This window comes from Tympanuchus pallidicinctus, unplaced genomic scaffold (assembly GCF_026119805.1).
Source record: "Tympanuchus pallidicinctus isolate F22 unplaced genomic scaffold, pur_lepc_1.0 scaffold13, whole genome shotgun sequence".
In the NCBI taxonomy this organism is placed as follows: Eukaryota; Metazoa; Chordata; class Aves; order Galliformes; family Phasianidae; genus Tympanuchus; species Tympanuchus pallidicinctus.
In genome coordinates this window covers 15,581,171-15,598,512 of record NW_026294648.1, presented here as the reverse complement: position 1 = coordinate 15,598,512, position 17,342 = coordinate 15,581,171, and the positions used below count along the sequence as shown (strand labels likewise).

The window sequence follows — 17,342 nt, the reverse complement described above, 5'->3', positions numbered from 1 at the left end:
AAACTCCTAAACTGAACTCCTAAGTAGCGACAGAATGTTAAGCCTAAGAACAGCCCCTAATCAAGGAGCCTGTGAAACCTTAAAGCACCAGGTGACTAAAACACCCCCCTTCCCTCCCAGATGGCCAAAGCCTGCAAGGAAGCACTTCTACTCCTGTAACAGTAGCTTGACAAGCCCTCAGGGAAAGTAACCTCTGACTTGCAGCCCTTTTTATTTTTCCTTCTGTCACCTGTTCCGCTGGAAACTCTGGGTTACAGTTAAAGCTTGCTCACATTTGCTGGCACATATGACACTGCCCTCAGCAGCTAGAGCCTCTGCTCAGCAAGAAACACAAGTGTGCTTACAAAGAGCCTTTAGGCAGTTCTTTGGCCACTCACATCACCCCTTCCTAGCTTTTATTTTTGTACTTTGAATCTCACGGCTTTCTGTAAGAAACTGCACATGAATAGTTTGTTTCTTGACAGCATTCTCACCCCAGTAATTTGATACACTAGGAAACACCTTGCTAGCTGTGATCTGGAATAAAGCAGCCCACAGCAACAACAGCTAAGCTGTCCTAACCTATCTCCAGCTTAATGATGCCCTGTTCTTAGGGTCAGAGGGATAGTAACAGCACCTGAGCTGATGGGAAAGGGGACGACAGGCCACATCCAGCATACACTTTCTCCTCCACAATGACAAGACACAGCCTGCTGAATCAGTGGACTTTGGTGCTTTAAGTGCAGTGAACCAAATAATCCTCTAAGAGGGATTTCCAATTTTCCTTCTTTTGAGCCTGATCCAAACCCCGCTTCAGCTGATAGGAGATTTTGACTATTAAACCCAGAGATCCTTCAGTCCACAGCCCTTTATTAGATCATTTTGTTCTCTCTTTGGCTCACGGACACGTTACACCTTCTGCAGCTAGAAAAGCTCTTTAAGGATCTTCAAACACTGTGACTCCCTGAACACTTCAGTGAGAAGGCAGCATCCATTAAGACTGTTTTCTTTTGTATGAGTACTAGTAATTACAGTGACATCTGCTGAACTTCTGTCATCGTTCAAACTGTTAATTCTATTTTGAGGAGCTTCTTCAGCCTGGACAGTCTTTACAGGGCTGTGCCGAGGCCTGACACATGTTGCCAGCACTTCTTTTATGCATCCACAATAGCTCCAACATTGCAGTATGTGTGCCATGCATAAATACGTGGGCAAATCTAGCCATTGCATTTCCAGCACCTAGTACAGCAGGAATCCCAGTTATCCCAGCACAGCAGCATGGATGGTTGGAAATGGAGATGGTTGGAGAGGCGCTCCTCCCACTGCCCCAGTAGAAGATGCTGGAGAACTCATGGAGAAAGGCTGGGGGTTTGCAACCCCTCACACTGGATGAACTCACCAGAAACCTGTAGGAGTGTATTTGAAATGTTCCTGAAGAGATTGTATGTCAGCATACAACTTGAAAACAGGTCCTGCACTGTGAAACACTGTCCCTGTCTTAAAGGCCATACTACCAAGAGTAGTTCCTCAGTGGGAGCAAGTAGCACAAGCTGATGAACAGGAGCCTGATCTAAAGCAAATGAAGGAAAGATGTCCCTGAAGAGGAGTTGGAGTGCAATCTCTTCTTGGCTCTGGGACCTGCAGAGGGATGCATGAAGGAACAGGATGGCTTTTGCTTTCTAGCTGGCACTAGCCATCCACCAATCTCCATGCCCTGCCTGGCATCTGCTGCAGCATTCCCAAGGTTTCATAACCATTTATTCCTTCTGCCTGAACAGCAGTACCTGATGCTGCTGACTGAAAGCTACAGCTCTGCTCCACACCCTGCCCAGGGGCAGCAATTAGAAACCCAGGGTTCATGCAGGCACCGCCACCCAGAGACCCACATGCTCCATCCCAGACCTCATCAGGCCACAGCTGCCAGCAGCTCTTCCCAGAAACCTTGGATTCACAGAAGAGCCTGAATCCAGTCCAAGGTTCCTGCTTCCAGGAAACTCATGAGAGCGGAGGCAAAGCTTAGCTGGAGGACGGCTGTACGAAAACCCAGACAAACAACCGAAGAACCAGCAGACCTCACTCAATGCATTAAACCTCAAAGCGCTGTTTTCAAGTCTGAAGCATATCAAATGCACTGAGAACGACTCCTTTGCAAGCTGGCATCGGGGAGATCTATATTTACTGAGGCTGATGAGGAAAAAAGATGGGCTGTGCTCACTGCCAACCCTGACTGTCTGTCTTGGTTTGGGAAATCCAGTCTGGCTCATGCATCAGTACCAGTAATAAAAACAGTGCCAGCCAAATCTTCCCTCCCTTTACATCTGTGCAGGTCTCCCTTGCCAGGCCTGTCCCAAGGGAATACAAGCAAGTTTCTTCCTCGCAGCCAGAACACAACTGTAATTTCTACTCCAAACAGCACTTTCCTCAGGGTGCCTCCCAACCACCTCTTGTGATTGCATTTGGCCAGGAGATTCGTTGGAGAGATCAATATTTTGACTGCACACTCTAACAAAAAGCCTTCTTATCAGTGGACAGGCAAACATACTGCAGGCTCTGGACAGAGGGCTGGTAAGGTCAAGCTTTGATGCAAAACCCAACAATGCAATTCCAAATCACTGAAGTCGTTACTGCTAATGAAGCACTGTGGCCAAGCTCTTGAACAGCAGGACAAAAGCTCTGCCTCCGCGGGAACAGCAAAAAACATGTGGCTTGCCTTAAGGATTATCAGAATTTGCAAACTGCCACTCTCATTTCATACTCAGTTTAAACTGAGCAGATCACCTTGGAGGAGTAAAGAGGCTGGGACAGACAGCCACAAACACATGTGCAATGGAGGAGGATGGAATGCTGGGACAGCCCCAGGCTCCTTGAGCTGCCAGGCACCACCAGCACAGCCACCAGCCTGCCTGCTGCTGGAGCACTGCGAGGTCTGAACAGCATTGCTACAATACAGGCAGCAGCCAGCTCAGATAGTATTAAGAAGGTTCAAAGGGACCTGCGTAAGAGGCTGCTTTTAATCACTGGGAGCACAGATGATCACCTTCAGAGCAGGCAGCTGTGCAAACTACAGGTCCCCAGGCTGACTGAGGACAGAGGGAAGCCCCTAGGAGCACACGGGCCAGCTGCAGCAGAATAGGGATCACTACCAGATCTATCTCTGGAAACTTCAAGCATGTCAGACTTAGGAACCTGGACTGGTATGCTCTGGGGCAAAACAACCTAATGGAAAACATCACTTTCACTCGCTGCACCCCTTAGAGATCTTGTATATTCAGCAAATGCAGGGACAGGTTTCCTCACGGACTGTTTTTTAATAATCTTAACATATGCAAATACTACCACTAACTTCTGAGCAGAGGGAAACAGCTCACAGCATAGAGGCAGAGGGGCTCAAACCAGCAGCAGCTCACAAGACTGGTTTACTGATTATTAAAATGTTTGCAAGAATGTAAAAAGCCCAAATGGCTTTTTGTAAGACCGTATCTCAAGGAGGAATGCCTGCCAAGGACTTAGGCAGCTCTGTCCGCAGCAGACATTTATCAGATGTGGGCATTTCCCAGAGCACAGAGATGGTTGGGTAACAGTGTGAGCGCAGAGAAGGGGCTGTCCAAGGCAGAGCCATTTGTCACCACCGTGACACGTTACCTGGAACAGCTGATTTTGTTAACAAACCAGAAGTTGCATTCAATTTGCCTAACAGAAATCGTGCTGAAGCTGCAGCAGAAACACAGAGTGGGTGTGCAGAGGAAAGAGGGGAGCGGCTGTGTTTTGTTGAGCACAGCCCAAATGCTGCCTCAGGCAGGAAGTGTTGATGCTGAGTTACCTCAGACCCTAAAAAGAGAAAGCCTGAAAATGAGAGATGGTGTGGATACAGAGGTGCTGTTGGCCTGGAGGACAGGGGCAGCTAAGAAGCTGCGCAAGGAAACACACAAAATACAGCAGTTGCTTTTATTACAGACTAGTGATAGAAATATAGAAGATAAAGATCTTGTACTGACAAGGCTGAGGACTGATCAATATCAGACACAAGTGGTACTGTTCAGAAAAAGCTAAAGCTTGTGTTCCCATGCAATGCAACTGCATGAGACTTGCTGCAAGACAATCCCTTTAGCATGAAGGCTGAGCACGTTGCAGTGAACCCCACTGGCCAAAGCCCAGCTACTGTAAGCACCAGTCAGAGGACCAAGACGCTCCTGGCTCAAAAAGCATCTCCTTTTTGAGTTGCTGCTGCATAGAAGTCTGGTGTGAACACCTCACTGCAGTGACTGCTGAGGGATACCAGCTCCCAGGTGGGCAAAGATACCTGTGTTTACCCTTTCCTAATGTGCCTTTGACTACAGATCCAGAGGATCAGATTTTTGCTGCATGGAACAAGCATGCACCCAAAATACCAGCTCCAGTCTCCTTCACTTATTCCAACCTTGTCACTGTACTTAATCTCCTTCCTCAGCACCGTGGGGCAGCAGCAGAGACCTGCAGCACCAGAATGGATAAAGTGCTGGTCTGGTTGTGTTTAGGAGCACAGGTGACTGAGCAAAGTGCTTGACAGGACAGAAAAGATGAAGGACTTGAAAGCAAAGAGAATTCAGAGAAACAGCTTCCCAGTGGTGGAGGCAGGTGTGTCAGCACTGCAGTGCTTCACCCAGCCACCTGCTCACACAGTGCCAGCACGGCAGTGCCTTGCAACCACAGCAGAGCACTGCTGGGTCCACACAGCAGTCAGTGCCAAGCAGCTCCGAGGCCAGCACCAAAAACCAGCCTCATATTGCTGCAAAGGGGTAAAACGCAATGGAGAGGGTGGGGAATCAGGCCCAGGGTGCATCGCTTTTTGGGAGGCTTGCTCTGGTGCACAAAGGACTCAAAGTGACTGCGTCTGGGAAACAAAACTCAACACTGACTCAAGTGGCTTTCCATACCAATGCCAGAGCTCAGCTCTATTCACCTTTAAGATTTCTACTTGGTGTTCAACAGAGACAGAGAAAAATCATCCTGGAAAGCCTCCAGCACAGCTCAGCCCTAGCCAGCAGCTAAGGTGAATTGGCCTTCTGAAAGTTGACGTTTTACTACAGAGCTCTCCTTTTTGGGACCTACACGATCTCCTCAAGGCTCCCTTAAGACAAAAACAGAGCAAACATTGTTCTGTGTCCTTGCCTGACTTGTTTTGAAGTGCTGTATGAAGCATTCTGTTTAAAACTGCATGATGGGCATCAAACATTTGCGTGATTCTCAGCTTTGCACGGATGGTTAACAGCAACATCACAGAGCAAACCTGAGACTTCAGTGAAACAGCTTCATGCTAGCATTAATTCACACCTGGTAGGTTTCTGTGAGCAGCAGGCAGCACACCTGGGACAATTCTTCTCAGAGCAAGCCTTCATTAAGCTGGCATTATCAGGGTCCTGGCTATTAGTTCAGCAGGGAGATTAGCTCTTGCTGGATGTCAGCAGTGGTGCAAGTTAAGATATATGCTCATAAATGGACACATCCAACGCCATTTCAGGAAGAATGATGAGAAGTTGCAACATTAAGCACTATTTTACACATATTTTTTCTGGTGAAAATGCACTTTAAAAAGTCCGGGCATTCAGCTTTTGTTTGGAGCTATTAAACACGCTGCTCCAAATCTCATCTCCGGCAGGTATCCCAATTAAGCAGGCGTACCGTTGATCAGCTTTCTGATCACATGGAATTTGTTCCACTGCTGCATCTGAGATAATGCTTTCTGCTTTGAAGAATTTCACGTGGAGCTGAGAGGAGGCTCCACCCTTGCCATTTAAAGAGAAAAAACACTCTCAGATTGCTTCCGCCAGCAGCATCTTTGGGAAATCAGAAGCAGGTGAAAGGGCCACCTCTTGTCTGTCCTGAAATTGGTGTGGAACAAGCCAGGCAGCAGGCATTACAACGAGAGCTCATTTACTCCGAGCTCTGGGAAAGCAGGAAGCGAACAGTCATCGCAGAACCAATTCTTATTTTTCTTCTTTCCCCATGTCTCCCTCATGGCACAATTTAGAAACCAGGGGCCTTTCTCATCAGATAAGGTTACCTCTGAAATGAGAGCACTAACCAGACAAACCAACAGATTCAGTCTCAGAGGCAATTTAAAAAGCAGCAGTGAAACTGTAGTAGGAGAGAACTGGATCTGCAAGATTGCAAAGTGGGAAGATGGGAACTTTCCAAAGAGGAAATCCCAAAGGTATTTTGAATAGCCAGCCAAAGAACCACTGTGAATTCCCCACAGAGGAAAACCCCAAACAGGAAAGGTTTGCTTTCGATACAGGGCTAGGAAACCAGCGCTACCATTTTGTGGGAATCCAGGATTTCCTTCCTATGCACACTTACTTCAGTGAAAAGCAAACTCCACTAGAAGAGGTGCAAAGACGGCAGATTCAGGACCCAGAGCAACCAACAAACAGCTCATTTTCTCTTCCGCCTCACTTTCCCATCTTTGAAACGGGAAGAATTATCAGCACTGCCCCCATCTGGGGGCTTTGGAGGTGAGGCACCAAGAAGCCAAGCACTGCTTCGTAGACTTAGAGGCTAGAAGAGTGTATCTCAGGATCTAGTCAGACCTCCTGCATGGCACAGCCCAAGGAGCCTCACCCAACAACGGCACATCAAGCACACATTGCCCCAGGAAAGACATTCACCCGTGACTGAAATGGAAAATTCCTAATTAGGCTCACAGTTAAAAACGTACAGCTTATTAATGTCAGTGATGAAGAGCTACTTCAAAACCTCTGGCATTTTCTTAAGATATACTGGCAGACCAACACTCAGCAGACACAAGCCATCCTCTCCCTGGCATAACGTGGTTCTCCGGCCTGAAAACCTGCTTTAACCAACGTGTCCACAGTAGGGACAGACAGCGAAGGCTTCTCCAAACTGCTCTGCAAACAGCTATTTCCCACAGGTTTCCCTTCTTCTGGAAGAGAAATAAGTCCTTCCTACTGTTAGTATAAAACAATATTACCAAGAGAAAGAGTGACAGAGCTGTGGCATTAACAGCTCTCTGTTGGGACAGCTGGAATGAAATTGGTCCCTCAGACACAAACGTCTGGATGGAATCCATCCTTCCCAACTTCAGCCCACCAATGCAACATACCTACTGGCTTCCTGCCACAGGGCAAAGACCTCCAGCAGTCTCAGCCCAGTGCACAACAGCTATTCAGAATAAACAGAATGCACTCGAATCAAGCCACTCAGTTTCAGGGATGTACATGAACCAACTGGTCAGACTCCACCTGGTGCTAAGATGCTTCCACCTGACGCCTTGAACTCGCAGTACTCAGTTATCAGAGGAAAGGAGAGCCACAGCTCCAGAAGTAAACAGGAAGGAAAGCAGGATGAGTGTGAAACCCAACTGGCAGTGACTTACGATTGGCTGTAGCTGCGTGCCTGGTAGCATGAACTGCATCTGCTGAGCAAACATGGCTGCGGCCGTCTTTTGCTGGATCAGGTTGTTGCGTCCGTTTATTTCAAGTTGTGTTTTTAAGTGTGGGGGAGGGTGGAGATATTTGCAGTTCTCTCGGGTACACCGGCCCTGAAAAACATAACAGAACACCATTGCAGTGAGTGCAAGGCTTGTGGCAGCCAGAGAAATTTAACGCTGGGTTGTTTGGGTTACTGTAACGATACAATCAGGCAGAGGCATTTCGGTGGCTACTGCACTACTTCTGTGCTTTTCCTTTAGCAGAACAACACTTAGGTGAAGAGAAGAACAACACAATTCTGCTGCTCTGACACTAACAGAGCACTGTCAAAGTCAATCCAAAAGTGAAGCTTCCTAACATTAATTAACATGATTGAACAGAAAGAAAAAAAAAAAACCCTAAGTCTAACATAAACATCACTATTTCCAGAAGCTACTAACAACAGGTCCAGAAGCAACATCAAAAATCTCCCTTTTTCCTGTGTGGGTTGTTTTTCCTCTCCCTCCCAACACTAGACCACTTAACTGGCCCTAACAACCAGACAGAGGAACATGTCCCTACCACTATCCCAGCTGCTCTGGGTAAAATGCAAGGCAACATCTCTGTAAGAGAAGTACCACTGACCTTAAGCATGCATGTGGACTGAGATGCTGAGAACTGGGAGCAACAAGAGCAAGAGTTCAGACAATTCCCCCTTCATGCTTGCATTCGTTAACAGCCACAGTACCTTGCATCACTGACTTCTTTCTTTCCTTCCCCTAAATAAACAGAACTACAAGTGAAGCCAGGGGCTCCCAAAAAGCAGAGGTCTGCTCACATTACAGACCACCTGAAACCGTCCCTTTCAAAACCATATGAAAATTGTGCTTTGCATAAACAGTGTTTGCAGGCAAACCAAGAAAAATGCAAATAGTCGACTGAGTACAAAAAATGGTAATATATTTAAGAATAATTAATGCTTAGGTTGTTGTGGGATTTTTAAAACCTTTCTCTATGTATTTCATCTTCTAAAAAGATGTACAGAATACAAGAGACATCTTGTGCAATTTATGCATAAGTTTTATAAATAACTTCCATGCAAAAATGGTGAGGGTTTTTTTTTATGACAGTAATTCTTCCATAGCTATTCAGAGCCCCACAAAATGGGGCCAGAACTGAGGGACACAGAACTGCTACATGATGGATAACTAATAATTGTTACTGCAGACAGCAAAGGAACAGGATCATCCATTACCCAGCCCTCGTCCCAAGCATCCTCTCCAAGGGATGGACACTGAGTTCTCAGCCTCAATATAATTAAGTGCGCCTTCAAAACAAGCAAAAAAAAAACACAACAACCCAACAAACAAAAGGGCAAACGAGGTAACCTCATGTTCCTGCCTGCTGGCAGCAGAGCAGCAACCCCATAACCAGATCCACGAGGGCACCCTGTCACAAAGCACCAGACAGGGCACAGCCCCTCTGGGATGGCCCTCATCCAAACTGAGGATGCTCCCCTGGGGATTTTTAAGATCTGTCTCTGCCAGGACAGGTGGAGTCACTGCACAGGGCTGAGTAACACCGCTCAGTGCCAACGCTGTGCACCAGTGGAGGAGCTGCCTTTGGACCACCTCAGCATACCAGAGGTGGCAGCTGCTGCAGGGGAAGAGGGCTGCAGAGTGTGGGAGAGGCTGTGTGCAAGAGCATCACTAGAGACTAGCTCCTGTATCTGCTCCTTGGGGATCGGGCAGTTAAACAAAACTCCTGGCTCTCCGCTGTTATTTTTTAAAGGCAAATAATCAAGTGCAAGTGATGGGCTAAACCCTCCCAAGGTTCAGAAGCCTGCATTTGCTCAGTGAGATTCTGCCTTGCTGCTAGAGAGTGCTGAGCGGCTTCTGACAACCAAACTGCAAAAGAAGAGGCTTTTTCATGCTATCGTTTTTGGCTTCTCTGCAACCCAACAGCACCAGATCCCTAGCAGCGAGTTAATTGCTCAGAGGCCCTGAGGACATGAATCTTCACTGCCAGACATTGCTTGAAGAGAAGGTAAAATGGCACTACACAGCTTGCTGGTGCCCAGACAGCCAGCACTGCTTCGAGGCAAACAAGTGCATTAAACCTGAAGGAGAAGGAGACTCCTTTGGGATTCAGCTGGTTTGGGTCGTCCTTCCTGCTTCCCTGACCAACCCTGCTCGCCTTGCTCAAAGACAGGTGGAACAGCAAAGGCAAGCACACTGCTTCAAGGTGATGTCACACAACATCTTGAATTCAGTTTTCCAAGCCAAGCTGTTACTGTGATTCCACACGTGGCTTTCTCCCCACTGACCCAAACACACATTGAGGAGGAAGGTGGCATCTCCACAGCAAACAGGAGCCCAGCACTCAGGCTTAGAGCACATCTACTCTGTTCTGGACTGCAGCCTTCCAGGGCTTACACATTAATTCTTCCTGGTTGGAACCTGGCACAGAGTGCCTTGGGTTGGGAGAATGCAAACATATCTACCAGATTTGGAATGGATCTGTGAGGTTGTTCTTACGCTGCAGGAATGGAGGAAATGAAAAATAGCTGCCATTTTAGTGAGCAATACATTTAGGGCTGACCTCAGCTTGAGAGGGCTTTGCCATTCCAACTGAAATTTGGCACATCAATGATACCATACACCACAGTCGGTGTGAAACATTGTTCTACTTCATTCTTCCCCTCAAAACAGTTTAATTCCATCGGGGTACTAAAATCGATGCAACATCCTTGATAAGGCCTGGTCTGCTGAGCTGTGAGCAGAAAGCAGTGCCCACTGAGTGCTGCTGGTTCCAGGGGAGATAGGGAATATGTATTTGCAAGGAATTAAGAGCTGCAAAGATGCTGCTGCAGAGCAAAAACTGTAAAGTGCAGGCAATGCTGTCATTTGGGCCTCCTATGGCTCCAGGAAGACTCAATGAATCACCATGTAAATTCGGAAATCACATCTTTAGCCCAGCTCCTATTTGCTGTCATCTTGGTTTCATGCATTATCAACTGCTGCATTCCACCATGACTGCTTAGAAGCCACCAGTGAGATGGGTTTCACTCTCCTGCACCACTGCAGATTCTCCATCTGACAACAAACATTAGGAGCAACACAGAACAACACAAAATATTCCTGTCCTGGTGACCTCAGTTTAGACCTCTAGCTAAACAACACTGAAAATGCTTCATCTAGAGCAATGGGCACTTCTGAACACCCATATTAATAGAAGTAATCCCCTCCTCTACATTTCCATCACTATGTCCATAGTTCCCAGTACTTCTCAGCAACACACAAGCTTAACCACACTTATTTCAGCCCACTGAAAGCAGCCAGAAGGACGAAGGAACTGCCATTATTTGCTTCTCAGTACCAACTGCACCACAGCAGGGAGAGCAATGGGGAACTGGTGGCAAATCCGCTGTGCAGAGAGTGGGCTGGGGACAAACAAGGACAACTTCATTTCATACCTAGGGTGACCTAGGAATACAGTACGAGTCAGGTTCCAAAGCCTCAGAGGAATGTTTTTACCACTAAAAGGTGCTCACTGTTTTGATGAGGCAAGAAGCTGCAGCTCCAGCACAAAGATGGTCTCAGCAGCAGCCAGACTGGCTACGTGCATTGGGAAAGGCAAAGCCCTCAGAGCCTGACCCTTGACACGAAGCAGTGTGCTGAGCTGCTGCAAACTGAGCTGCTGCTCTGCGTAATTGGAGGAGTTTGTTCTGGTGCTGTTATTTTAGCATGATTATTGATTCCAAGGAGTACACACTGCCACCCTGCCCCAGGGTGGCACATGAGCCTCCATCCAAGGAATCACCACCCAGCAACAGACTGCTGCTGGCCCTGGGAACATGCTAAATATAGCCATCTTTTCTGGCTCCTCACAAAATGGAAGGAGTATGAAGAACCATATTCATCAGCTTCTTTGCCAACTAGAGCCAGGAGGGAAAGGCATATGGACTGCAATTCCCCAGGCTCGAAAGATGGATATTAAAAATAAATCATTAAAGCATTTTCTGAGAGTATCTTCTCTCCTTCCTTCCCACATGCTCCCCCACCCTGACAGTAGGCTGCTGGCATGTGACCGGCTCCGTGCTGCCAACTGAAGTCATGCTGCGATGGCGCATACTGTAAATGGTTGGCATCCAACACGAGTTAACATGACAACAGCTTGCGATGTAAGCAACAAAGGCAGCTGTTTCAAGCATAGCAGCGATGGCAGCACACTTAAATGCAATAACAATACCTGTGGTACACCTAGGGTTTGGAGTGCAGTAGGCTGCACCTTGGTGTCTGCATCCCCACGTGCACTGCGTGCCTGCGCAGGGCTGGCTGAGCCACACCTAAGCACGCTGCACAAGTTCTCCCCTTGCTGGCTGCTGAAACGAGCCAAACCATGCTGCAAAAACAGAACTTTCAGCACTAATGCAAGGCTGCACTCACATTCACACCCACGCCGTAAGGCAGTTTGTTACAGCCTTTAATCAAGGATGCCAGTGAGGGGTTCCAGAGCACATCCGTCTCTGGTTTTAATGACTGCACTGCATGTCCTGTCAATCATCAGCAATTCTCATGTGAAAACCTTTAAGTTAATGCTGCTTTTCACACACTAGAGGCTGTAGCAGTCCTGGGCCCTGACTGTGCTGTCTTCTCCACAGACATTGATGACATGTGCAATGACTGACAGCAAAAAGAATGAGATGAGGCAGGAAAGGATTTCCATGTTTTGCACAAAACCAGGCACCAAAACACAGCTTGACTACATAACTTCTCTCTGCATGAAGCAGCAGATTTTCCTCCCCAGAGGAGCTCAGTGAGGAGGCACACAGAGATGTGCGGTGCTGCTTACTCAGAGCTCCGGCTGCAGCACGAAGCACTGCCCTCACCCACTCCACACATGCACAGAGCCTTCTCCTGGCTGGAGAGCCCAGCACAGCTGTCATACATTACGTGCAACATGGCCTCAGCCATTTAGTGTGTGCTGCTGCATGCTGAGGGCAGACAAGGACCAGGCAACACAACTGGCCACAGTGCATAAGTGATCAGGGGGTGGTGGGAGCCAGCGTAAGGGAGCTCAGAGCTTCAGCCCCTATGCCCATGCAACGCACTCTGCTCTAGGTCTGTCCTTACTGGTCTCTGCTCTTTAAGAGGACAGGGACACGGTGCTCAGCCCAAGCTTCAAGTCTTCTGCCCATGCTTAAGGAGTTGTGGCTTCAAAGTTACCCTCCCAAGAAAGCAAATGTCGAGGGCATTTGGAATACTGCCTATCCACCACCCTCAACTCAAGTGCTTCTTGCCCTCTACAGCTTATCCCTAAGTAACTGGTCCCAAGAGCCAGCACTTGACATGCCTGCTGCACCCTGTTGCAACCTCATGTTGCTGCCTTCAATGCTGTGCCACATTACTCCTCCCAAAACAGGCACAGAGCTGTGCTTGAAGAAGTCTGTCCATCTCACTGCAGGAGCAAAATGCCCAGCAAACATCAAGTAGAATGGAAAGAGCAAGTTCCCTGTAGTAGGCAACTGTTCCCCAGCACAAATGGAGAACAAAGCAGGCTGTAGCAGACAAGTCAGCATGATCATTAGCGACTGCCATCTCCCAGATAGGTGTTCATGCAGCCAAGCTGTCACTCTCTGCAGTTTAAAGATGAGCTCTGTACATACCTTATCTGCAACTCCTTTCTACTGACTAATGAAACGTTAAAGTTATGCTGCCAACTGAGTCAGTGTAAAGTACAACCTTGCCACCTTCCCAGAATATTGACCCTGGCACAGTACATCACAAAACTTCTGCTTAACCACGATGCATTTTTGCTTGTAGTGCTGGAGCAGCTCACTTTTCTGAAACAGGTTTTGAGATATTAGCTACAAAACACTGCTCCTCACTCATGCGTTCCCATAGAGGGCTGTTAGCCCACTTACAAGGATCCTAAAAAGCAGGTGAAGAGGACTAAGAGAAGTCCTCAGGCCCACACAGATCAGCTTCGCCTATTTTCCCCAAATCTACTATTCCCCAGGCAAGGGACTCCAGCACGTTGCTCCCCTTGCAGCTGTACAGCTGCTCCTGATTCCCAATTCCAGCATTTCTCCTCTTGCAAGTCAAGTTCCAAACTTCTTACCTCACCTTAGAGGGCCAGAACAGCAATTACTCCCCTGCTCTTGGGGGAAGTGCTCATGCTTAAAGGCTGCAGCCCCATTTACTCCCTCAAACCTCTCTGCTCCAGGTGATGCAAACCATGCTCTTTCAACTCTGTGAGCATGATTTCATCCTCTCATTAGGACCTTCTCCAGCCACCCTGACATGTGTGCACGTACAGGGAACAGAATTCCAGCTCAGCCCTTGCCACCACTGTGCAGATAGGAAGATTTTTCCCACATACTCGGCAGGTGACATTGCCATTTATACATCCCTGCATGACATTTTCTTTACCTGTGGCAGCCTAACATTTCTGACTGATGTTCAACAAGCTTCTGTCACGCAGCTGATGGTTTTGCTTATAATTTTGTACTGTTTTGATTGAACTTGAAACTTCAACCCCTCAAGATGATTTTTCCAACTTGTTGAGATTATCTACCACTCCATACCCGGTTCCCTAGAGTGCCTGTACTTCCTCCCAAACTCAGAGTACCCTACAAATTTAAGCAGCACGCTGTCTATTCCATCTTTCAGGCAATCAGTTAAAAATTATATTAAAAAAAAAAAAAAAGAAGTGACACACAAACTGAACCATTTTGCCAAGAGCATCCTTCCAGACTGCCACTGAACCTTGTGCAGTCTTCCAAAGAGCTGTGGGCTGTCACACAACTCTCTCCTATGCTTTTGTTCCCTGTCTTGTTTGGAAACAATCTGTGCCACACCAAAGACTTTCAGATGAACACCAGCATTCATTCTTCCATGCCTCTTTAAAATAATCCATCTCAGAGACTTTCCAGTTCTACTGCTATCTCTGCTCCTCTGGTCATCATTGCAGGGATGGATGCTGGAATGTCGGTGATTTGCACCCCTCCAGGGTCAGGGCTCAACCAGACGCTTGTATGGAATGTTTGGTACACAGGAGCCAGTGGTCTGACATGGCTTGTACTACAGTTCAGTAGACAATTGCACCCATAGTTGTAGTGGAAAGTTGTTGCTTCCCACTCCCTCCTTTTCCACATGCTGGTATAACCTTGACATTTTCCAAATGTGGGTATGACATCCATTTACAGACAGCCCCAAGACTACCGTCAAGATGCGGATCTCTGTTGTGAACAGAACATAGCTGAAAAAGCACAATCTTTTAGTCAGAACTACCAGATGGCAATCAGCTATGGGAAGGGGAGCAACGTGGATTTCATAATGTACAGAAGTTTCAAAGCATATGGATAAAAATGCTGGAGTTGTGGTTGAGCTGGTAACTCCCAGGTACAGATGATAGAGGCCTTGTGAAACGCATACCCTAACTGCATATAAGTGCAGTTCATACATACATAATTTGCTGGAAATATAATTCAAGTAGGCCTAAGAAACATAAACCACTGTTCTGCAGCGCCTATAGGACGAGCTTCGCCTGACTTCTCCGAACTTCCCACCACTTGTGCTCAACAAGCCATCTCCCTGAGCTTGTGCAAGCAGTCGAGAAGAAAACTGCTAAAACCACCCAAGTGGTGTTCTGTCCTAACTCAGCTCCACCTGCAGCAGTCAGACAAACTTTCAGATTTTACACAAAATAATCAGACCCAAGCCAAACGCTTCTCAAGCTCCTGCCCTCGTATAGCTCAGAAGAGTGCTACAAACAGGAGAGCTGATACTGTGCATCACCACATTACTCACTTTGGCCTCACAAAGCTGGTGCCAGGGTGTCTAAGCACACTGCAGCTGCGGCTCAGAGCTCTGCAGCACTCACCAGCACAGACACTGCTCCGATGAAGAGGGCTGTGGCTTCTGCTGGGTCCCAGAGGGCCGGCCAGGGCCGCCCTCAGCCTGGTCTCCCTGCAGAAAGGAACGCTGCCTTTCCTACCTGCTGTTTGAAGAGGCATTACCTACAGAGGAGTGAGAGCTCTCTAATTCCCTCATACATCCCCACAGCTGCAGTGGAAAAGCCTGTAGATCTGTCACAAGCTCCCAGCGTTACCAAGACAGCCCAGCTTGTCACTGAAACAGCGACTGAATTCCACTGGCTTCAATGAACACCAGGTCGAGCCCTTCCAGACAAAGCCTAGGTCTGATTTTGACTGAAGCAAGCGAACCCTGACGCTTTGCATGATTTCAAATGAAAGCAGGGGACACCTGGCAGCTCTGACAAGAGCCGTGGGTCTTTTTGAAACAAAACCTCAAAGCAAAGCTCAGTGGCACGAGCAAGCAGAAGGGAGCTAGAAGGCCCTCCAGGCAAACCCAGGAGCCACGCAGTGCTTTCCACAGCAAAATGATGCCAGCCCTGCTCTGCCCAGTTCTGTCCTTACAGCTGCGAGCAGAGCGCTGAGGGCCCACCAGGAGGTGAATAGGATTTGAGCTTCATAACAATTCTGATCCTCTGGAGCCATAAAAAAAAAAAAAAAAGAAAGAAAGAAAAAGAAAAAAAAAAAAAAGGCAGATCAAGCAAATACAATCACTTCAGTCCAGTGAGGCTCTTCTTGTCCAGTGAATAAGAAAAATGCAGAAGGAATGGGAAACAGACAAAAATCCCTGGCTCTAGCACATTGGCACCATTCATTAGCCTCCCTGTCTCACCCTTGTGACTGCTCTGCTGGGTTATTTTTGCTTTGCAGAGAGATGGAAGGAAGGCCAGGAGGAACAAAAACATTAGCATCGTTTTTTACAAGTACATCCGAGTCCAAACAAAAGCCATCAAGGGGACAGCTCAGGGGACCAACACTGCAGTGCATTCTCCAGCCTGACACTGGCAAGCAAGCTGCCTCTAGCAGCCTGACACACAACTGAGCTGATGGGGCTGTGGTCGAGCACTTAAGAGTACAGCTGGGCAGGCTCCATCATCAGGCACTGTGTGACAAATAGCAGCAGTTTGCTCCAACAGGGAACATACTTCCCACCCTGCAGCAGAAACAGCATGGTAGCTAAACGATTTCACCAGTCCATTTTATTTCTGAAGCGAGGCACAAAGCTTTTTGTGAGTAAAATCACGTTAAGAGCCAAACATTAGAATTAAAACACTGCAAGCAATTGGCTGCATGGTGTGGCCAAATCCTATTGCAACTCTGGCCCTTTCAAACAGCGTGCTTGAAACTACAGGGCACCTGGACCTGGGGCTCCTCCAGAGCAGAGGCATTCTGCTGGGATGCAGACATGAATATCTAGGACTCCTGAACAAATCTGCAGCCTCAAAACGTTTGTCAAGCTTGTTTTTGTTACACAGCTCAAAGCAGTACACAAGAGGAAAAAGCAAATACAGCAACATTTCTGCATCATCGTGCCCTTTTTAGCATCACCTTAACCACTGACAGGTACTCAGCGTTATCACCAAGCTCTTCTTTGAGCCAGCGAGCTCTACAGGCAAAGCCAGCTCCATGCAGCCAAGCTTGTTAGCATGGAGCCCATGTATTTCACTGGGTACCATCACCCTGGCAATTGTTTAAAAGTTTAATTAGAAACAGAGCGACATGCCTTCACTGTGTTCTGTCAGACCCCAAGCAGCCACAGGCACCAGCTGAGCTCCCATTCACCTGCCTATTAGGAAAGCTGAGAGCTGCTGTGAGTGAAGTTTACTTTTGCACATTGCTGAATACAGCAATGTTCTGCTGCATTCCCCCAGGACAGCACAAAGAGGTCATGGCTGTCCTGCTTTCACGCAGGATTTTCATTCCAAGCTGTTTGTTCTCCTGTTCTGAGTTTGTAAGAACTTCAAGTTATTTTGTTGAGGAAAAGCCCTGTAGCTCCTTCATTATATTTTTACATCTTGACAACTCTTTCCAGCTCTGTTCTCCTGCCAAGCTCTCCCCATTCGGGCCAATGGCATGCT

General features: G+C 47.6%; 1 protein-coding gene across 18 annotated transcripts in view; it reads right to left on the bottom strand.

The window, feature by feature from the left end:
* The window catches only part of MBNL3 (muscleblind like splicing regulator 3), an 84,678-nt gene that overhangs the window by 21,956 nt on the left and 45,380 nt on the right, over positions 1 to 17,342 (bottom strand). For all 18 annotated transcript variants that reach the window (XR_008204111.1, XM_052672807.1, XM_052672818.1 and 15 more), the window contains one exon: positions 7,352 to 7,516. Coding sequence is in view for 17 of the 18 variants with exons in the window: in XM_052672807.1 (XP_052528767.1) it covers positions 7,352 to 7,516 (165 nt within the window). In the remaining variant the exon portion in view is untranslated. The remainder of the gene's footprint in view (positions 1 to 7,351; positions 7,517 to 17,342) is intronic.